The sequence below is a fragment of the Cygnus atratus genome, chromosome 29 (genome assembly GCF_013377495.2).
Source record: "Cygnus atratus isolate AKBS03 ecotype Queensland, Australia chromosome 29, CAtr_DNAZoo_HiC_assembly, whole genome shotgun sequence".
Classification (NCBI taxonomy): domain Eukaryota; kingdom Metazoa; phylum Chordata; class Aves; order Anseriformes; family Anatidae; genus Cygnus; species Cygnus atratus.
Genome location: NC_066390.1, coordinates 1,910,527 through 1,934,002, shown reverse-complemented (window position 1 = coordinate 1,934,002; position 23,476 = coordinate 1,910,527). Strand labels below are relative to the sequence as shown.

At 47.4% G+C, this 23,476-nt stretch overlaps 1 protein-coding gene across 1 annotated transcript in view; it reads right to left on the bottom strand.

Annotated features, from left to right (window-relative positions):
• Positions 1 to 20,012, bottom strand: part of SCN8A (sodium voltage-gated channel alpha subunit 8) — a 56,593-nt gene extending 36,581 nt beyond the window's left edge. The window contains exons 1-5 of the mRNA XM_035570353.2: positions 19,870 to 20,012; positions 10,643 to 10,972; positions 3,128 to 3,246; positions 1,307 to 1,396; positions 973 to 1,101 (exon numbers count right to left, since the gene is read on the bottom strand). Of these exons, the coding sequence (XP_035426246.1) occupies positions 973 to 1,101; positions 1,307 to 1,396; positions 3,128 to 3,246; positions 10,643 to 10,918 (614 nt within the window). The 5' untranslated portion in view covers positions 10,919 to 10,972; positions 19,870 to 20,012. The remainder of the gene's footprint in view (positions 1 to 972; positions 1,102 to 1,306; positions 1,397 to 3,127; positions 3,247 to 10,642; positions 10,973 to 19,869) is intronic.
• Between the last annotated feature and the right edge of the window lie 3,464 nt (positions 20,013 to 23,476).

The following is a 23,476-nucleotide window of genomic DNA, read 5'->3' as shown; positions in this document are numbered from 1 at the left end:
CTTTTGTGTCCAACGTCCAGCTCTTTGCATGTAACCGAAATGCACAACTAAAAGGGCAAACACTCAGGAAAATCAGCAACCTAGGCTGCACAACGCAGCCAAAGCAGGGCCATGGCATTTTATATGATTAAAGCATTTTATTCTAATCAAATTCAAGTGCTCGGAACCCTTGAAAACCGAGCTCCTGAGCCTTCCTCCATGGTCTTTGCGTCTTCATTGGCCATCACTGACTGTGGGAGCCCAAACGTGCACACGTGTAATATTTCAAAGCATATAAAAGGGAAAAAATGTCTTCCACCAGCCACTGCGATTGCCGGTGCCGTACACCTGGTTCTCAGCAGCAGTACTACGACTGATCGACCAGCAAGGCAGGGCACTAAGGACCAAGCCCTGCCACCAGAGGTCTGGTGCGCATCTCCAGGTTCAGCTGGGAGCTCAGGCAGCCACGGGGACTCCTCGTTCTCAGCCCAATGTAAGCTGATCCAGCACAAGAGAAAAGAACGGGGAAGCAAAATAAAGTGTCTCCTTTTCTGACACCGCTTCTTCATTAGAAATTGTTCAACCTGCAAGCTGCAGCCCAAGAAATTTTAACATGTAAGCCCACAGAGGGAAGGGGTGGTAGAGACTGGAATTTAGAGATGGTCGGCTCCTAATCCTATGCTCAACAGATTCAGCTGGTGCTCTGGCACGTGAGCTGATCTACAATGTTAGACACTTTTATAAAATCTTTTCTTAACAAAGGCAGGTTTTAGAAAATTGCGTTTTTCTGCAGCAGCATTGCTGCTAAATCCAGAGTGGTGTTCTAGATCTGCCTCTGTGTCAGGCTTTCTATTGAAAAATCAAAGGAATCTTCTGGGGATTCACTTAAGCTTTCCTTGGTTTATTTTTTCCTTACACACCCACCCTCTTCCTACGGTCTCATCCCCTCCCGTATGCCACAAATACCTGAAATAATCTGAAAATGCAACTTACGCCATCATGATCACACTGAAATCTAGCCAGTTCCATGGATCACGTAGGAAAGTAAAGCCATCTATACAGAAACCTCTTGCAATAATTTTCACAAGTGATTCAAATGTATAAATACCAGTGAATGTATACCTGTTAAAAGGAATAAAGAGAGCCGCACTGAGAAGTTTGTAGAAATGTAAAGCTAGTCATGAAAACAGATGAATTGCAAGCACTTTTGTCTAAACAAAGTGGATATAAAAGACTTGAGTTCATGCTAGCTTAAATATGAGTAAGAGCAGATTTCTGAAAAGCAGCATTCCATACAATTCTTAAAAATAGAAGAAGTATTACTTACTCCACATTCTTCGACCATTCAGGCGGGTTACTAAAAGTCATGAATACACAGTTGGTCAAAATAGTGCACATAATGATCATGCTAAATACTGTAGAACAAAGTCAAGGATCAAAGGCACACTAGTGTGGCTCTTTACATCAGCTTACAGCTCCCTAAAGACCCCTGCACTACACCAGCACTCAACAACTCCCAGTCCGTTCTCGGTGTGCTATACATAACAGCCAAGATGCTTCCTGCAGTCATGGGAGATAAGAACAGGGGTGACTCTATACAAATAGTATTTTTTACATCACCATTCACTTTATTTCCTATTTTTTAGTATGCGTTAGCAATTCAAAAATCACATGGCTTAATAAAAATGCCTTCCCAAACAACTCCATCTACGCAGCATCATCAAAATGTGTGCTCTGCTAACACATCCAACAGGGAAGCAGCACTGCAATCCACAGACACCTAGGGTTTAGTTTGGAGAAAATCTTACAAATCTTTGCAAGGTGTACTAGAAAGGAAACATGTACCTTCCGTGCACACCACACGGATCGATTTGTACTTCTGAGACAGGATTTTATTTGCTGTTTCTGATTCCCTGCTGGAAGAGGCAGGTTTACATACCTTGTACCACCTGCCAGCTGCTGTAGTCTCCCAGTTCACCTTCTCACTGTTGCATATCCAGTCATTTGCAGGAGCAAAAGTGATAAAATTTAAAACACTTCGTTTGACTTTTTTTTTTTTTTTTTTTTTGGTCTTAAAGGCAACAGGTTTTCAGACCATTCTGTTAAGAGAAAGAGGAAGGAGGAGTGGCTAGGAATAAAATCTCTGACTCCTCAAATGTAAATACAGAGAGTTGTTACTCCTTGTCCCTTTATATTAACATTCAGCTTGGGCAAACTGGCTCATCATCTTCTCAATGTCCGCTGATATCATTCATCAGCACAATTTTGTACACCCAAACTGAGATTTCTCACGTGTGGTCAGCATGTTGACCACGAAGTACCTTCTCCTAAACTCCCTACTCCCTCTGTGTGTTCAGGACACGTTTGCAGGTGCAAGGTGCCGGACGAAGCCATTTGAGGAGCACTGTGGGGCCAGCCCAGTTTCGAAACTGGAAGTTCAAGTGGATTTTAACTACTGAATTATTAGCAGAATGGTGAAATTCAGGGTCAGATCCAAAGCTGTTTGAATTCAGAAAACGATTTAAGTGGACTCAAATGGCTCTTAGAACAAGGCCCCATATCCCCTGCCAGAATCTGTCCCAGCGTGACTGATCTGCACCTCGCAGCCGCATCCCAGCACATCCAGAGGGGAGGAAAATCCACGAGAGGCAACACCAGCCAAAAAACACACTCCCAGTCTCAGCACCCAAGTCGAGTTTGAAGCATTAGAAGATGGAAAAGCTTTTCCTTCTTGAGACGCAAGAAGTTAGTACTGAGAAGTCCCTAAAACAACAAATGAATGTGCTTCCGTAAGATCTGTTTTAGGGTCACAAACAAACAGGGCCAACCAGCTCGTCCACCACACTGCTTTTTTCCTCCTCTCTTAATAACACAAGCAGGTGATGGTTCAATACTTCCAATACTTATCAGTGTCTGCGTAGCGATGGAGGAATGGACACAGATGGGTACAGATTAGCAAGGAATATAAATTAAACATTTACTTGATCGGATATGTCTAAACGGCCATGCTTTTTCATTCAACACAAATCCAGCTTCACCAGGCACAGAACTGTAATTCATAAATAAAGTTTGAATTGAGCAACAGGACAACAGGTAAGAGATTTTTCAACCAACAAAGACCAAAAGAACTCAGCAGTAAAAAGGATATGAATGTATCAAAATTTTAATAGCTATTCTTCTAAACAGATTAAAAGGACTTAAAATGTACAAGGCAGGTGTGGCACTAAATCGGAAGAGTGTTTTCCCTCTGTTTAGTACTACAAAGGTCTGTAGAGAAAGAAACAAAGAGAGAAAAAGAAAGAAAGAGAGAGAGAGTTAATGCATGAAAATCAAAGCGTGAACAGTATAAAGAAAAGCCCAACAACTTCCATGGTAAAAAAAGAAAAAAAATAAATCTATTTTCTGCTTTTTTAGATGATAATCTCCTTTGCAAAGTTCCCACTAGGGAAAAACATACCTACCAGTACCCCACGAATAATCCTACTGCAAAGCACCTGTTTTACTAGCCACAACAGAGCCCAAGCCAAATCTCCCAAGCGAGAGCACGTGTTTCTATCACACGGGGCAGGAGCAGCGCTCGCCCTGTCCGAGAGGCAAGAACCGAGGCCCAGGACCTCTACGGATCACAAACTGAGTGGCAGAAGCAGCAGCTGAACCCAGCCTTCGACCCCATGCACACCACCGTCCTCACGGCACAGCGCTGGGGCTGCCTGTGCCTCCGTCCCATGCCTTGCTAGCCGCTACACCGGGACCCCGGTTTTAGGGGACACCCAACCTGCAAAAAGAGATCGACAGGTAAGCATAAGGACAGGCAACGGCTGAGGCCCACCCCAGCAGACCCGAGGAGGCAGCTACCCGTTGTATCCAGCGTTCCCACTCGCTGGCACTTTGGAACATATTCCACCGCGGTGCCCAAACTCCAGTCACAGTCATGCGCTCTCCTTGCCTTTAATTAGCGAGTTTAGGTTCACTCCTGTACGCGGAGCCCGCGGCATGAATCACGTCAACATGTGGCAGGATAGATCTCGTCTCTCCACCACCCTTAAAATACAGACCCGCTGCTTTCTCCCCCCACGAGCTGAGCGTGCGGCTCCCAAAGCACGGGGAGAATCACACGCAGCCATCTGGAAATGCAAAATTAGAACCCCGGTCGCTCGATCCCGGCACGCTCCTAGCACCCACCACTCAACTTGAAGGGAGAAGGAAAAAAAAAAAAAAAGTCACTTGTGTGCACCGAAAATCTCAAGTCTTTTTCCCTCCCGGCACCGTTTTCCCCATTTCCCTGCGGGATGCGGCGGGGTGGATGAGACGGGGGATTACGGGCGGCGGGGCGCGGGGGCGCGGAGCGGAGCGAGCTCGCTGCAAGCTGCCTCCCCAGCAGCAGCCCACCGCCTGGCACAGCCCCGAGAGTCCAACACGGGGGAATCCACTAGGGCTTTCTGCCAACGCAGTCGCTGTGCTTCCCCAGGAGGCTTCACTCTTCGGAAATTTGTCATTTCCCTCCTAGCAAGTGAAACCAGGCGTCTTCGCTCGTTTGGCTAAATTAGACCGGTGAGCAGTAAATTATTTGAAAAAGGAAATCAAAATCAGATTGTGGTTCAGCGCTGAGTGAGAAATATTAGTTAGCATAACCACTAATGCATCTCCCAACAAAGAGCACTTTAAAGACAGCCTTGGAGAGCTCTTAAATTGCAGCATCAAGAATTAATGAACAGATTACCTTGACATGCAGGAATATTATAAAAGGCCATAAGTTTTCCAAAGTTGCCGATTACAGAGTGCTCACGGGCTGCTGGGTTTAAGACCCTAGCACAACAAACTTTCAAGACTCCCCTCCCATTCCTTTTTAAACCTCCTCTCATGCCCACAAAATGTTCCTCCCTGCGACGGGGGCATTCACAGGCTTGTGTCCCTGGCCCGGCACAGCTCTCAGCGCTCTGATGTCCTTCAGGCAAGGAATTTTGCAGCATGGTTGTGCTCAAAATTATGCGAGCACTAGGTGAGCTGGATGAAGGCAGAAATCCTCCTTTGGAAGGTGGCTAAGGTCCATTCCCATTTCGACACGGGGAAATCGGAGCACTCCCACACTGCAACTTGCCTAGACTCAGCTCAGCAAGGCAGAAGCAAAACCTCTCCTCGCCTGCAGATACAGACGCACGCTGCGCCGCAGATGTAAGCCAACCCAAAGACTTCAGGCCCGTGCTAGAAGAGCAAGCCAGGCTTGCAGAGCAGGCGAAGCGGATGTAAACCGCTCCACACCGAGGGGCAGGCGCCGCAAGCCTTGGCATGCTGCCGTGGTTGCGTGGAAACAGCCATTTTCGAAAGCCATTTCCCCAAGGATGGAGCCTGAAATTTGGCACTCCCTGGTGGTAACACAAGCTGCTTGGTCCAACCATGAGGGCAACAGCCTACGACACATGAACGCCTTGTTCTGCTCGCCAGCTCGGTCCATCAGCTATTACCTGACCTTGCATACAGCAATTCTTTGTTTCCTCTTCCACGCTCTTCCCAGCTCTTTCTTCTTGCACCGTGCTGCTTCTTGAACTTGCTGCTTTCTGTAAAGCTTGTCAGAATCGGGCCTTTCAGTAACACAAGTGCCGTACATTCCAGTCTGCTCACTGATTATCGCGGTTCCAAGACCCACTGCTATGGTTCCCCAGCGTATCTTATAAAATCCTGGGTAAATCTCCACTTGGCCTTCTTAATAGAAAGAAGGGCACAAAAGCCAAAAAGCGTTTGGCAATTTAAAATCTTCATTCTTCTTTCTGCTGCTGACATATTAAAACTCAATTTCAAAATGGCTGCATGCTCTTAAAATGCTTGCTGGTTCAGGTCCAAGAACATCCCTAAGCCCTTTTAAGATCTGCTGAGGCAAAGCTTAAAACTCAGAGAAAGGTGATACCTGGAAAAAGGCATTCTGCAGTCTTCTTGTAAGAGATGAAGCCTGGCTGAACTTTCAAAGTCTCAGTTTGTTGTTTCAGAGGCACGAAAAGGCTCTGTCCACTTAAGTTTTCTTAACATTGTCTGAGAATCTAGGCTTTAAAAACCCTTTGAATACTTCTCATATAAAAGAAGTAATATTGCAAAAGATAAGTCAAGATTTTTTTCTAAATCAATTTGCAAAACAGCACATGAAAGAAGCTATGCTGGAGAGCACAACAGAATTGATCAAGGGAGGGCAAAGAGAATTCCAGTTATATGGAGATTTAAACTAATCTGGCTTCATGCAGGTTTTACATTAAGCATTTCTGTAATGGCTGAAAAGTGAGGAGGAGTGGGCAGAAGATTTAAGAAGAAAACAGCTTTATGAACAGCACATGAACATATGGAAGCACATTCCTACAGTGGTAACATGATGACTGCCTTACTGCCAGTGCTAAGCAAAAGAGAGCAGAGACGTTCTGCTGACACCCCGAGCACTCTGCTTGAACACAGCTATTTTCAAGAGGAATTTACAGGGGATTCTGGCACCCCATAAGCTGAAGAAGCATCCACAGAATTTAATATATCAACACAAAATATTTTGCATATCTCTTTTGGCTCAAAAAGTGTACTTTCTAATACAGAAAATATTTTTCTACACCCACCCTCCAAAAAGGAGGAAAATTTATCCTTTGTTAATAAATTATTTTTTGCCCCTGAAAAGCTCACGGAGGGAAAAAAGTATCGGCCACATTCTGCTCTCGCTTTAATCTCTTGGTTGAACTCCAAAACAGAAAAAGGCCAGGTTGGACGAGGCCCTGGTGGGTGGCATCCCTGCCCATGGCAGCGGGTTGGACCTGGATGGTCTTTAAGGTCCCTTCCAACCCGAGCCGTTCTCTGATCCCACGAAGCGCTCCCTCTCCTTTGCCTGTTCCTTTTGAGCCTGCTGGAGAGATGGAGTGGAAGAAAAACCACCATTAAACACTAAGTCCTGGCAAAGGCTTTTGCTTTTGGAAATAGAAGGCTGACTTTTGAGGTGGCCCCAATCTTTTGCTTTTTCCCTCTGTTTCTTCACTGAAATGTGCATGGAGCTCAGCGCCAGACTCCCGACCTCGCAGGGCCATAACCTTGCCGTAGAGGAGTCCCGAGCGAAGGCTCCTTGAAGCACACACCAGAGACAAGCACGCCTCTCCCACGTTTCCCATCCCTGTAATTCTCCCAGTTCCACACCCTCAAGGTGACATTCCGGGCTGGAGGGCCCGTTTCCAAACGATGCATGTGACTTGACGAAGTTGCAAGTCACTCTATTGGCACATACACACGAGCAAGATCCTCAGGTGCCCATCTGCAAGCTATAGGTGACCTCAGACAGTCCCACTCCAGCCTCTGATGTCCAGCGAGGCGCAGACTTTTCTACAAACTTGGGGCTGATTTCTCCACTGGAAACGACCCACCTAAGCTTATGTGTGGTCTCTGCTCCCAGAAAAAGCACGGACCTTCCACTGCCTCCTAAATGGAGCAATCACAGGAGCATTTGAACCTCCACCTCGTTCTGCAGCGAGCACGAAAGATTCAGATCAAGTGAAATGGGTGGCAGCTGCTTGAGGAAAGCGGCCACAGCCCGGCAAAAGTCACGTTCGATGGGTAGGAACAGGCAAGGAGCTGTTTAGTAGGACTGACAGCCCAAGCCGTAATTGGAAGAGAAGGAAAGAGAGGGTTAAAAAACGGGAAGACATTAAAAAAAATTTGAATAAGCCTGTGGAAATAGAAGAGGATGATGATCCTTACCTCTTGCATAAGCAGACCCTGGAGGATGTTCAGCTCTGTGGCACACGTTCACGTGGAGAATCTTCCCGTTTCTTCACATTCTGCTCAGCGCCTGCCACAGGCTCAGACAAACCCAGCACCAGGTCTCAAGAGCACGAGCAAAATGATGCAATTAAGTGAACAGCAACTTTCTAGGGCAGGAAGTGTTTGATCTGACTGGGCAATAGGAAAATACGCTTACAAATTCTGACTTGCCGCCTGCCTAGACTTTGAGGCAATCAGCTGGTTTGCTTTCATCGCTGAGGATGCTCACCCAGGTGTGTCCTCTGAATTCCCTTTGTACACGTCAACAAGGAAGTCCACGTGCAAGGATTTGGGTTTTAATTGAAATTTTTCAGGTGTCCGCATCAGATATCACAGGCAAGTAATGCTTCTACCATGTACTCCAAATCAGGAATTGCACGGCGATTTTTACTTGCAAAACAAAGAATCATGGAAAAATTTCTCTCTGGTAGTTCTATAAAGACAAAGAGGAGCTACCTGAGCTCCATGAACTGTTACCTGTAAGCAAATGGACTTTCCTGATTCTATTAAGAGTCATTACCCCCATTTTGAAACGCAAAGGAACTGAGCAGAGGAAAATGAAGCAGCTCGGACAAAACAGACTGGCTTTCGCAGAGCTGGGCTCTGAACCCTGGAGTTTTGACTCCCTGACCACGGTCCTGTTTCTCCTTTAAATATCAGTTAACAGGCCACTGGAAAGTTCAGCTTCTCAGTTAAAATGCAGTTTCAATTTCCTTAGACAAACCAAGATCACCATGTCCTACTGCAAGGAAAAGCAACCAGCTGATTTGTTCCTATGCATGCTGTACATCTAGCTTTAAAAGAAAAGACCTATGATGCAAAGCCTTCTGGCAAATGCTAGAGGAAAAAAAAAAAGCTTGGAAAACTTCCCATGATTCAAGCAGATTTGCAATTCCTGATGATTCAGAGAAGGGGCTTTTTTAAATGGCCTTAAAAAAACTTTGTGGGAAGTCACCGACTAGTCAAAGAAGCACACACCTAAGCTCTTGCCATACCAAAGTGGATGCAAAAGAAAAATGTTAATCTGGTGTTTATGGGGTGAGCAAGGCTCTTTTCGCAGAACAGTGAGTACGAGGCTGGCAGGGCTGTGCGAGCTTGCCTCCAGTCTCCAGAACCTTCCCCTCCAGCTGCGGCTGCTCCAGTTCCACCAAGAGCTCGCAGACCACGCGAGCAGAAACCTCGCGAGTGGCAACGTGCAGAACTGTACGGCTCTCTTCTGGAGACACGCCAGATGTCTTCAAAGCTGGCAAAGGGGCTTATTTTTTCTCAGAAGGGAAGATTTCTCAATAGCATTGTGTTTGGAGGCAAATCTGAAGACTGAGAAAGGGTGAGGGCTACCTTCTCTCCTGGTGAAACAAGCAAGAAGTCTGCCCCGCGACGTGGGGACCTGCTGCCCTTCCAGCACTGCCTGGCTACTTTAGCTAGAAGGAACACGGCCTGATCCTCCAACACAATCTGTTTTCCTACACGAACAAGGTGCAAAACATCCTCTCTGGATTTGCAGCGACTTTTCCTAACGCCTACTTTGGTCGGGTGCAAGTGGCCAAGCCAAAGCCAGAGCGATCCTGGGAACTGCTCTTATGCTCTGTGCCTCTGTCTCACAGCCTGCCCACACCAAAACCAGGCAACAACAGATTTGTTTAATAAAGAGAAAATATTTCCGAGGGATAACATAAGCTTCTTTCTTACCAACAACAGCAGTTGCCAATACACGTCCTTCAGTAAACCAGCCACCTAAGCACCGAGCTGACTGGTTTTCACCACACACCGTATTTCGAAGCCCTGCTCTGAGCCACCACCTGTACTCCCAGCACTGCTGCCGACGTAAATAAGCATTAAATTCACTAGTGGGAATGCCGAGAACAATCCTCAGATAATCCTCCTTAACTTTAGCATCAGTTGACTTCATACAAACGTTGCACTGCAAGTCCCAGAATCACTTTTGAACGTGGCAAGAAATGTCTGCCCCGGCACAAATCCTGACATATTTTGTTACCCATGACAACTTACTGATTTTACCTGACAGCCACTTTATCCAAGTTTTGATGGTCACATCAAAGTTGTCACATATACTGTCATCGCATATACAAAGCTCGAGCTTCTCAAATGCAGCTACGCCCCAGATATATCTTTCTGGTAATTATCTCAGCTTATTCAAATTACATTTCTATCAAAGAAAGCAATGAAATTAAACAGCAGAAAAGAGCCTCGGTTTTTAAGTGTCTAGCCTTCAAAGAAAATTCGTCATCACGCCCTTCCTGATTTCACCAGTAGATTCCCCCCTCCATACCCAGCAGTTTGCTTACTCACCACTTCCCTCAAGATACCACTTCATTTCTTAACACATTTCAGCACCAATAAATGTCTCCTGCCACATCACCTTAATTTCACAGACAATTTTTTTTTTTAAATAAAAAATTCTGAGGATGAAAGCAATTGAAATAATTTCTCACTTCTTTTTTTTGGTCACAATTCTAAATACCACAGTTTCATTCTGATCAACTTCAAAATGAATTCCATACAAGTAATGAAATACACACTTAAAACCGTCACCGTTACCCCACAGTTAAATTCTTCTTATTGCCCTCATGGTTAAAATTGGCACATTAGCACAACTTTGCTATTTTTAGTTTCCAGACCTTGTTCTGCTGTCTCTATCCAAGCAGATGCTTAAAAGACTGATCGTATCATCTCTAACTTAGCTGGATAATTGTTCCAAAGGTGCATGAAGCACAAGGAAAATACCGTAAAACTTCAAGAAAAGAACAGGCAACAACAACAACAACGCCCCATCCAAAGACTCCATTCTTTGTCTTCTATTTAAACCATACCCAAACCTGCAACCTCCCAAGCAAAAGGTGGTTTAGTGACTTCTTCCTTGCAGACTCACTTTCTGGGTCATATAATAAGGGTCAAAGTCCTCCAGTGGTACAGCAACCAGGCCTTTAGGGATGTCCCCGTAGATGAAAGGCAAATTCTTCCCTGCCTCAAGGTCACTGTTTGGTTTTGGTTTGCTGTCTTCATCGTCATCCCGGTGGCTGCTGTCTTGCTTTGGACGCTTCTTCTTTTTTTCTTCTGCAATGCGTTTCTCAATGTTAGCCAGAGACTCCGGAGTGAAAGGTTTAAAACTATCGGGGCCTGGTGGTGCGAGCAGCCGTGCTGCCATCTTTTCATCCTGCAGCAGCTTCTTTAGTGATGTTGCAGCCCGGACAGGTCAGCTCTGCAGGGGAGCAAACAGCACAGGCAGAACAAAGAGTCAGTCACGGGAAAAACAGGCGGACCAGCACATTTCACCAAAGACCTAAAAACAACCAGGCCTTCAGGTCCCCGCGGAGAGAGGCCAGCACTGCGCATTTTGGCCCCTGCACAAGCATCCAACAACAGCGATCTCCAACCACGGCACCCAGAGCCCATCTCCAACCATGGCACCCAAACCCATCCTGGCTGGGGAGCCTCCCAACCACAAACTAGAGCACGGAATCTTTTCTGAAAAGTAACTTTAGTTAAAAACAGTATATTCCTGGAAAAAGTATATATATATGTGTATTTACTAGGCATTGTTCTCTAGCAAACTGATTTTTAGAGAAAATTTCCAAGCCAGCTCTGTTCCTGGGGTCAGGATGAGGTGCTCAGCCACATCTAAAAGGGGCCGGGTGCCAGCATGCTCCTCATCCTGCTGCAGAGGCATTTAGCAGAGCACTCCTCGTGGCACCCTGGCTCCTAATGCCAAAGAGGAACAACATGGGTTGAATTTGTTGAATTTTAGGGTTTGCCAACAGGCGCTGAACACGCCAAGCTCCTGGGACACAAGCGCTCCTTCCTGCCCTACATGACGTTACCGTGGTTTAAAAATTCTCTGAAACCTGTGCTATAGCCCTGAGCTTTACAATTCAGCTATTTCAGCACGAAATTAGCCACCAACGGCCTCCGTGGTCCTTCACTTCGAGGGCCATACTGTAATCAGGTGGAAGGGCTCAGGGAACGAAGAGGCAGCAGCCCCCCAGGACATGCTCCCACCCTAGGGACAGGCTGGGGCTGGCGCTCACTTGCCCAGCCTTGGCAATGGGCTCACTCCGAAACTGAGCATCACAGCTTGCTCTGAAGATCAGCGGAACTCCTGCATAAACCCAGCATACAAACAGGAGAGTTTTTAAAAATACCTGGAGATCCCACTCAACCTTTAAATAAAGTACCTAGGGGATTTCCAGAACCCAGAGCTACTGGAACAAAGTATCCCTCCAAGTGACTACAGCCCATTCCTCTACCCATGACAGTGCCGTTTGCACATTTGCTCTGAGTTCATGCAAATCTAAAGCTGCTCCACACACGTAAAGCTTAATCAAGCATTGTTTCCAGCTCAGGTTTTATTTGCAGATCCAAAAAAATTAAGTATAGATCTTCCTCCTTATGTAACTACCCAGCATAGCTGGGGCTGGGACTCTTTTCGTATAAACTCGACCAGGTATTTCCAGAATAATAGCAACAGACTTGAAAAATATGGCAAGAAGGAGAAAGAAATAAATGGCAGCATCTTGGTTGCAATATCTCTAGAAACTTCACAAAATAGCTTGCTGATATTACAGAAAAATTAATTTATTCTATTCTTGCAGCATTTGCATGCATTTAATTACCAAATTTCCCACATACTGTGAAACTATATAGCAGCATTGGGGATGTGGTCTAATTGAATGGCACAGATAAATATGTAAGGCCTGAATTTAGAAACCAAAGTAGCTCAGGGACACAGAAGCATAAAAAAGAGGAAAAAAATGAAGGCACACATGAATGCCTGATTTGCACGCCCGATTACACAACCGGCAACTGGAAGCAACCAACTATTCTGCCAAGTGGCCATGCGAAATAAAAAAATAAAACATGCACACACAAAACCAAGCAAAACTCAAATCTAGCACCCAACTGCATATGACGGTGGACTCCCTGTAAGCCACACTGCAGACGACAAATAAGCCGGTCTTTTCTCTGCAAGCCTCACTATTTGACATAGCAAATTCTCTCCCCTGCAGGGCAAATCCCGAAGCGTCCTTGGTTCTGGTGTGGCATCACATCTTGGCCAAAACAACTCAACTCTCTGATTCTCAGAGGCCTACTGTAAAGATTCCTCTGCCTTGGAAGGGTTTCTAAAGGTTCTGTCCATTGATAAATTGCGAGACTCTCCGACTTTATGCCAATAAACCCGGCTACAAGTTCCCCTCGTGCTTTTTGTTCTCATAGTTTTTGTTTTATCGTTTGGTATTTACTTGCAGAGCTGTTAATTTCTTGGTATCACAACATTATAGTGATCTGGAGTTCTCTTTTCTTGGGAAGTTCCTGCCTGTCCTGACTTTGTTTGTTTTCCCACTAAATTATCCTACATTAAGAGAATGAACAAAATTAGGATGCAAACTGAAAGGATGGGAATGGAATGCTTATTTAATCCCTTAAATCAGACCCAAATGGCCATTTTTATAGCTTTGATAGCAGAGCACTTCTATTCTTACGATGACTAGTCGTGCTTTGCAGCTCCCCCAGCCAACTGCTAATCTTTTCCTTTACTCAGCATTCCCAGACATAACTTCCCAGGATATTTCAGAGCTGCATTTTTACAACAGCCACCCAGACGAAGAGGTCGGAATGCCTCTAGGTCCAAGCTCCCACCGGGTTTTCCAGGCTCGCTGTCATATGCTCAAAGCAGGTCGTACGGAGCCAGGCAACGAATGCATCAGCATCCCTTTCTGCCAGAAAGGAGAAGGGGCTAAAGGTGGATGTGCGGAACAATCCAGTGATTAACGGAGTAAAAACAGTGAGAGTATCAAAGATTCCCACTTCCAAGGTTTTCCTCAACAGGAAGAAAAGAAAACCTCAGTAACAACAAAAATTTTTGTGAGGACCCAAAAGTATTTTAAGCGTCCAGCTGCACTCACCAAGGGAGGGGTTTTGGTGTTCATCATAAGAACAGAATGAGTTGCGTGTGTGAACATCTGCTAAAGAACAACCAAGAAATCCTCCCCAAAGCAGCCCCGTAGAAGAGGGGCTCAGTACATCCCCTGCTGGGGGGAACTCGGGTTCCAATCTGCCTCTCCCAGTGAAACTTCATTTCTGTACGGGCACACCCAAAGAACGATCTGGTTTTTGTTCCTTTCCCATTTTGTTCATCTCAATCAGTTACTCCACTGTATTTGAAAAACACCAAGCATTACCTATATTCCTCGATTTTTTAAAATAAAACTAATATTTCAAGACCATCAGTCCATATCCACACATTCATCCAATGAACAAGTATTACATTGTCTTCATCCTGAAGATCTCAGGATTTAAGTAAGAAGCTTCTATACGGAGAGACAGACGTAGAAAGGAAAAATAATTTGTCTAAGGCCAACCAGAAATCAATGGTAGAACTGGAAACTGATCATAAAAGCACTGGGACTCTCCCAGGCCCCAGTCCTGCTAACAATGGGCTGTATACACGGCTGCCTTCTTAAATGCTGTCCCCAGAAATCAGATATGTCCCAAAATGTCTCAGCAGCCAGCGTTACACCTCCAAGGGAGTCGCCTTCGTCTCCCATGTACCTGGGCTGCATCGGGAGCGTCGTGGGGCTCGTACTCCTCGCTAAAGACACCAAACGCTTCCACAACGGCACGCCTGGTCCTGCTGGAGCTCAGCCTAGGCTGTTCTGCATGGCGAGGTCCTGCAGACTACCCCAGCCTTGTAAATTTTACTTTACAAATGAGGAGAGCCTTGCTGGGGTGTGCGGAAACCGGTTAGAATAAATGCTAGGGTTTGTTTTGGCAAAAGGCACGCTTCCCAGGTTCGATTCTTCAGCGTCCGAAGGGAGAAACATTTGGAAAACTGCGACCAGAGAAGCGGCGCAGCTCCCCGTGGCACCGGGATGGCAGAGATTTGTCCTGAGCACCCGGCGCTCAGTGCACAGCACTCACAGAGTCCAAACCACACGAGCACGGGCTCCAGAAAGCAAAGTTTTTACACCAGCAAAAAACGCCGTACTGAGGTGCCTGGTTACTAAGACAATCATTTTTTACAAGTGTTCCCAACAGTCCATTTACCAGCACATTAGGAAATATTCTGATAAATTATGCAAGCTGATTGTCAAAATAAATTAAAAAACACTTTTGAGGCAGTATCTTTGCTTTAATACATTTCTTCAGTTATTAATTTGCAAGACTCAGTCACAGTATCGTTTAAGTCCCTTTGAGAGAGAGCCCTTCTGTGTGAGTCCTTTTATGTATCCTTTCATCCATACATACCCTATAGATGCATATATCCTTTTATGTAACCCACATAGACGCACGTGGATTTGATTTAAAAAGGCAGGGTTGGGGCAGAAAGGAAAATACAATGTGGATGAGCAACCCCCTGAAATTCTCCTGCACGAGACCCCAAAAACCACCAAACCAAAACACCTACATGTGAGAAAACCCCTGGCTGGGAAGGGCCTTCCAAAGAACTCGCAGCTCTTTGCCATCTGCAGCAAATTCTGAGAGCCTCGAAGCGGGCAATTTTATCAATGAAGCTACGGCAACACGAGCAGCTGAGATGCAGGAGGAACCCTTGGAAAGGCCGTCATGTGATGCTCGATGCTGTAAGGTGGAAGGAAAAAGGCTTATTTTCACGATCAAGCAGTATTTATTACTTCGCTGCCGGTCATTTTCCCCAGCCTCTGTAAAATGCTGCAGAAAATCCCCATGCAGTCGTTTCTAAGCTCAGGGCAGGCTCCAGACAGGGCAAGAAAGTGGCTCTGAAACAGCAGGGGCAGAACTGAAGCTGAACACACACACTTAAAGGTCAAAAATGAACAGAAACAGGGAGGAGGGAGAAGCACAGCAGCACCCGAAAGCAACAGAAAATTGTATGAAAACAACCTAGCACCTAAATACGCTTTAATAAAAACCTAAGAAACAAAAGATGCAGTACCAGAGGCTTTCTTAATCCCTATCAGGAGCAGTATCAGTTCTTTAATGTCACCAGTAAGTTGTAAGACCTGGAAACAGGTGAACCCAGATCTCCAGTGCCTGGTGTTAGCCATTACTCACGGTGGACTTGCATTTATCACCGGTCTCCCAGGGGAACCTGGAGTTTCAGCCAGACTCAGCCAGCTCAGGTACAGCCCTTCAACATCCCCCTTCTACAGCCCAGGAGCTCAGCCAGGACCTGTTCAAAATATTTACTGTATAATTGTCAAGGCACTAGCTTGCCCGCTCAGAAGACCAAAATTTAATCCCTCATTCAATTCGTTCAGTGGCCCTTAAAACAGCAGTGACTGTTGTTCTTCACGATAATTTCGGAGGAACTCATTTAAGGTTGTGGAGCGCCCAACTGCTACGATGCCAAATAGCACAAATATGGGCAAATATGAAAGGAAGGAGAAAAAACAAACGGCCGCCTAGTTCTCTGCTCTGACACAGCACAGGCTGGATGATTTCTGTGGTGTTGTGGAAGGCTGAGTAAATCCGCAAATGGCCCGAGGATCTGGTGTCTGGCTTCATAGCTAGGAAGTCGGGCTCCTCCAGCAGGAGTTTGGCTGCTCAGAAGCTGTCTGCCTTGTAATGCCGTTGAGCACTGTCACCTCTCAGATTTCCTCCCAGCTATTGGGAATCCAGCATGCCCAGAGATCGGGACAAGTTGTATTATTCTTGTCTTTAGAATAACAATATTCCTGTGCACCATTACCTACAGAAATAATTCAGTTTATGCCCGGCCGTGTCTTTAGCCACAAGAAGAAAATCGGGTAAGGTGAAGCACTGGGGACAGATGTGTGAGCTATTTGCGATGAGCTTCAACTGCTCTGTTTTTCAAGCATCCTTCCTCAAAACCCAATGCCAGAAATATCAGAAATATCACCTTAGTGGCCAAAGAGAACTAGATATTGCTGAGTTTGCCTCAACAAGCTGTAGGAGCTCCTGATCCCAAGCATGCACCACTTATTCCCCCAGCTGAAGGGTTTCAAAGCATGCCCAAACAGACATGAAGAGCTGCAAGCACGTCTATTTCTCTGGGTTTTACAATTCATGTATGGAGTTCTGGTAAAACACAAAACAAAACAAAAACAGTGTAGGCATATGGAAAGAGAAAGAGAGAAAGGAGATGGCTTTTAGTTATTTTCAAGATTTTCTGCTCACTACTAGCAGTGAATCAATTCCAGGTTTTATTTATGCATCTTTAAGACTGCCACTTGTAAAGTTCACAATGCATTTAAATGCTTTTAACAATAGAAAGGTTTTGTTTTGTTTTTAAAGTAAAGAAAAATCCTCCTGGAATTTACTGCTGAGAATATTTTCTTTATAATCTCCTCATCCCATTCTGCTGGCACAGGAGCAATGTGGAAGGGGGCTTTCAGGTCTTTGCTAGCCAGATTTGGCATTTTGAAATGGTCGTTCCCAGAAAAGAGCAACTTCACGGGTTTGCTGCAGCCCGGTCCCTGCTGGTTACCCTTTTACCCGCAGCACTGGTGCCTTTCTCCGAGCCACAACAGGTCCCTCGGTTACTCGCGAACCACGCAGGATGCAGACCAGTCGCAAGGCGACCATCCCACGCACCCTCCTCAGAGTGGTTTCTGAAAGTATTTTGCCCATGCTTGTCCTCAACGCTAACGCTTTTCTCTCATTATTTCACCGCATCATCTTTAACCCAAACCCTTTCTTTGAACACAACGACGGGTTATCGATCCCTGTGTATTTGTTTATTGCAACGACAGCTGCAGCTGCTTCAGGAGGACGGCAATCGATGGTGAATGGAAACCCTGTGACCACACGAACACTGCATGTCACAGACGGCCTCTGGTGCCCACTGCTTCTGGAGTCATTGAAAAATACTAACTATCAACTGAGATGTAAGGCCAAAGCTGTCCATCTTAATGAAAAAGCATGCTGACCAAACCCAGCAAACACAGAGTGAATGCAGACATAACAAAAAGGGGGAAGATGATATCATGTTTTACGTATTTGAGCTACTTTATTTTCATTCAGCACTGGCTTGTTTCTATTTAATTTCACCTCCTTTAACTGAAAACGAGAGAACATGCATCCACTCTCAATTTCTTGCAACACACAATTGCTCGCTTTATCTGCTGTTTATTATAACCCTACCTTTCCAACTCTGTGCACAAAATATTCACATAATTACACTTGTTCCACCGAGTAGGACGGAATTACAGTATCTGTACTGTGATCTGGATAGAAGCCGTACGTAGGAGCTTATATAACTGCTTAAATTATTTGTAATAGGTGCAGGCCCTTGCACCCAGCATGAATGACACTGTGGAAGCACTGAAACACGTGAACAAAGCTCCGAAAGCCCTTCGGTCACGTCGTTAAGCATTTCACTTAACCACCGCAAAAGCTAAGGAAGCAGGCTTCCCACGGGCACAGCCGATGGAAGCAGGGACGAGCCGAGCTCCGAGAGGCCTCGCGATTGCTTGCGCGGGTCACGGCGTTACAGCGCGCTGCTACAAGCGAAGGCTGCTCCGGCGACAGGCAGCGCCACGAGACGGCCGCCCGCGGGCGCGTTCCCTGTGCGGCACCTCTCCTGGAGCTCGAGCTCTTTTCGGAAGACTGGCCGTCACGTGGCACAGAAAAATAAGCACTCCCAGGCAAGAATATTTCCAGCCCCCCTCCCTCCAAAGTGGTGCTGGAACGGGCTGCCGGCCACCACCACCGAGAAAACAATTGATGTAATGCTTCCTCCCTTCTTGCCTCTAAAGATACTACTGGAAGGGGGCTCCCGGAACACCCTCGCTCCTCCTCATCGCATCCTTCCCGGTGTGAAATGAGGACATACGGGTCATGGGTTCCCGTCGGGGGCGGAATGCTGCGGCGTTCCAAGGCCCATGCTACACACCGACAACCGGCACCCCACCAAGCGACCCCACCTGTCCAACTCCTGCGCGATCTCACGCCGGTCGCCCGCAACACGGCGCGCGCGGGTAAACCCACCACACCTGCGGCCGACCTCCCTCTCTCCAGAAGTCAGCTCCATTGCCTTCACAGCGCGCACGGCCCCTCGCACGCGTTTCCCTTCCCGGCGGACTTTTAGGCTTCACCTCGCATCAGCCGCAGCTGCCGCTGAGCAGCCATCCCCCACCACCAACAACAACTTGGGCAGGATTTGCACCAGAAAATGGGGGAAAGGATGAAGACACCCAGATTTTTTAATAGGAAAAGCTTGTTAACATGCAATTCCCGTCTCCCCGGGATGGAAAAATTAAGCCTGCCATCTCCATTCCCCAAAATCCGAGCGGCGGAAGGAAGCAAGCGCACAAACCGTGCTGCTGGCCGCCATCTGGGTCAGGTTAGGACCTCGCAGCCACCCCACGCATCTCCCCACAAACTCCGTCCTCCAACTTCTCGCCCTGGCAGCAGGACTGCGAGGATGCTGAGCAGCAGGAGGAAGGCAGGGTGGAGGAGGGCTGGCCCAGCTCTGCAGCCAGGGCTGAGGGGGGCAGGGAGCGAGGAGAACTCCAATTAGCCCTCAGCTCTCCCTCCCCACAATGCAGACAAAGAGCAGAGAGCCCAGAATTAAGGGCCGGGGAGAAGGGCCCCGTCCCCGGGCTGTGGGGTGGATGGGGCTGGGGGTCCGGGGGGTGTAAGGGAGGTCGCCCCCTCTCCCAGCAGCAGCCTGGGGAAGGGGCTGCCGAAATCCCGACCCCACAGAGCAGCCAGGGGGCGAGCCGGGGCGGGGGGGGGGGGGAAAGCGGGGCACCCTCGGACCCCCCCTCGCTGCAGCACCAAGGGGCGAAGCTCCCGGAGCATCCCTTCGGGGCGGCCGGCAGGAGAGGCGGATTTAGGGGAAGGGGATAAGGGATGAGGGGAGGGTTTGGGGGGTTCGGGGGGCTACCTCTGCACCTCCCGAGCGCAGGAGAAACCGCTCCAGAAGCAGGCAAGGAGCTGCGCGAAAATCGCTCTGCGGCAAAACCCCCGCCCGGGCTGCGCGTGTGTGTGTGAGGGGGGGAGCGAGAGAGAGAGGTGGCAGGTGGAAAGAGCGCGGGGCGACCGCTTCTTCATTTCAAAAATAAAAATTACAAGAATTAAAAAATAAATACCCCAAGGCTTTCGACCCCCCCCCCCCCCCCTTCGGGCCGGGGGAGGGTGGGGGCTGTGACTTACTGTGGCCGCTGCGCTAGCGAGTCTCCCGCAAGGCGTTGCTGGACTGCGGAGGTGGGGGAGCTGCAGGAGGAACTGCGGTTGTCGCCATCTTGTGCGCTGCCGGCGCGGCCCCCCCGCGCTGCGCGCTGGGCGCCGGCCCCTCGGCTGCCGCTGAGGGAGCGTGGCCAAAGGCCCGGGGCCCGCCTGGGAACTCCCCGTCGTCCCCCCCACCCCACCCCACCCCACCCCCTAAATACACACATAGATGCGAGGAGGTGGCCCCCGGGGGACATGGGGTGGGCTCTGAGAGGCTGGGGGGTGAGCGGTAGCTCCCCGCGCCCCCTCACAGAGATGGTGCCCGGCATCGGTCCCCAGTCCAGGATCGGTCCCCAGTCAGGGATCGGTCCCCACTCCCAGCATCATTCCCTGCTCCCAGCATCTGTCCCCACACCAGGATCATCAGTTCCGCTCGCTGCCATCCATGGAAAAAGAAAATCCAACCCAGGAGCCATGCCTGTGCTCAGCTGGCCCCCACAGCCCACCGTGCAAGTGGCCCACGGGTGAAGGCTTGGGTGCAGATGTCTTGGCTAGCCCCAGTTTTGTTTAGGACAGTGTCTTGCTTCAAGTCTAATCTACTCCCCGTGCACAATTGGCTTTGGAAATAAGGGCAAAAGTCCCACCACAAGCACAGAGTGTGGCCCGTGATGTGTGAAAGATGTCATCATAAGAGGGAAACTTTGCATTGGCCAAGCATCGTCTTTTTTTTTTTTTCCCAAACTGTTCAAGGATAAGCTAAAACTTCAGCACTTGAGGTGGCTGTGCCCATCACAGCCCCCATCAGCACGAAGAGCTCCGTGGCCTCAACTCTGGACTTGCAGCTGGCTGGCAGCTGGTGCTGAGGTTGCACAGATGGAAGCTGGCTCCAGCCCTGCTTATGGATGGAGTTCTTCGAAATCTGTTGGTGTGAAGGGGATCACAAAGAGTGGCCTGCTGCTACACATCACTTCGCATTTCGCCCAGCCACAGTTGGGGTGTAAAGAGAGCCCTGAAGCTGCAGGAGCGGTTTTTACTATTTAGAGGAAATCAAAAATTAAAAGGGGGAAGGACAAAAGTGAAAGAGGTGAAGCTGAAGCTCTAGGTCCTGGGTAAGGATAAAACACCTCCGCTGCTCTGTGTTGCTACAATACCTACTCAGCATGGGAATGGATATCCTTCCTGTCACCAATACAGGAACGTATTGGCATAATTAAAGCACAGTTTGGGGGAAAAAATATCCTTTGTTAGTCAAACTAACATTTTGGAAGACAGACAAGTCTGGATGCGCAAAACCTGCGGAAAGAGAGATGATGAAGGGCTTTGGTGTCTAAAAACTATTTACTTTTCCTATCTGTGTTAGCTGACCTAACAGAAGACAGTTTGCACTGAAAATTTTGATCTGTAGGTCTAGGCACTGCACTGCCTTCCCTCTAACTGGGCTGCATACTCAGGTGGTCTCAGGTCAAAAGGAAGATTTAGCTCCGCTTCCCCAGGAAAACTTGAGCACAACAAAGTAAGAAACAGCATCAAGACAAAGCCGCCTCCTGGCCATGGGAGCTTCTTCTCGTCCTGACTTTGAGCACAACAGAGAAGTCTTACAAGAAATGCCCAATTGAGAAAAATGTTTTCAGATTTATTCTCAAAAGTCCTGCCTCAGCACCTGCCAGTTTTCTCAGGAAAGCTGTGGACCTCCAAAATGCCAGCAGCTCACTACAGAGGAAAGCCTACTACAGAATACTGTCCTCAGCTACAGATCCCTCATATGTGCAGATTTCTCTGTTTTCCAGGAGAACAGTGAATAAGAGAGTACTAATAATTAACCCAAGTTACCCTTTATATGTAGATTTGATGCCTATAATTTGATGTTATAACTATAATTTATGGCTGGATTTTTAGGATCAATTTTTATTACGTTGCTCCTGTTCTCAGTAGGACTATGCCTGTGTTGCAAAAAGAACAACCTGAAACGCTGTATTAGGTTGCTGCTTTAGGGAAGAAAAAAAAAATCCACCTTGCAGAAATGTCCTCTTTGCAGAATTTTAAATCTTTGTCCTCTGAGCAGAGCTTTAGGAGTTGTGTGCCGTGTGCTGAGCAGACAAGCTAACGGGGCACAGCACTGTGGTGGAAAACTCATTTATCTTGCTTTAGAAATGACACAGGAACTAAATTTGCCCTCACTTTACAACGCTGATTTTTATGGGACTACCCTAGTGTAACACAAGGGCAGACACAACCTAAAAACCACAGATCTCCCAAGCCATAACTAATCAAAAGCAGTTATATATACATTGAATAAGCTGTTACAGAAAGCTACAGATTCTGAGAAAGTTTCAGTTCAAACCGGACCTTCTGTAGTGTGCTTCTCACTACGACTTCAATTTCCAAACAGAAGCAAAATAAGTGGAAATAAAACCACAGAATTACAGGAAAAAAGTCTGCATAGGCAACGGTGCCAGCAGTTTGAAGCGTGCAGCGCTGCGCCCAGGCCACCGCCAGGCAAAGGTGCTGGGACAGAAGCGAGCAGGCAGCGATGCAGCTCACCCACACCCAGACAGAAACGTGGGAGCTCACCTGGCATCCAACTAGGGCACCCACGGAGCCGAGGGATGCTGGTGGGCACACGGGTCCCAGCGGGGCGGGCAGTGCACCAGAAATACTTCAAGGACATGCTGGGGCCCCAAGGGTGTTATTACGGTTTGTAAAGACATCTTCGAGCAAGTCACTTAAAGAAATATATAGGTCAGCACCCTCAGAGGGTGTAGAGTGATCACACAACAAAACAAAAAGATCCTAGCTGATACCAGCAGAGCCTACTAGAGTCTATCCCGGAGCAGAGGCACGAAGTTCAGCACAATCCCTACAGTTACACTTTCTGCAGTGCCCCTATCCACTCCCTTGCTGGCATTATTGCTGGCCCACACCAACAACGGCGCGTTGCACTGATCAGCTGTCAGGTCCACCTAGTTCATTGGCCTGAACCAGATTAAAAGAGAATCCTCAGAAAATGGACATCCTTGGAGTTTATTTCCAAAATCATGCTACCTTGAAAAGCGGATAAATATTGCAACTCCAGCTAACGGCTGTGCTTGCCTGTAATCAGAAGAGTAAAACAAACAAAAAGCATAAAACCTTTCCTTGGGTTGAAAGAGAATGAAACCATGAAGAACTCAGGCAACACAGCTAGGATAATTCTGTAATTCTGGACAGTGACTACCTGGCACTGCGCTGTCTCTTTAAGGCGCACACAACTGCTTAATACAAAAATAAATAAATAAAAAATACACTGGATAAGGATACTGCCTTTTACTTATTTCATCATTACAGCCTTCACTTCTCCCTTCCTTTTTTGTGCAGTGATCTCAGAATTGCCCAGTCAGTTCCTAAGCTTTGTGGACAGGGACCCGTCCGGTGCATGCCTCTACAAAGCATGCAGAGCGTCTGTGCCTCTGTCACAATAACCAGGTGACTGCCTATCTGTGCTCATAGCAAAAACCGAGCAAGCAAGCAGAAGCTGAACAAAGTTTAGTAGCCAGAGTGACTATGTAATTTAAACAGGTTGTTACATTTGGATAGCCAAAAAGATTGCAATAGT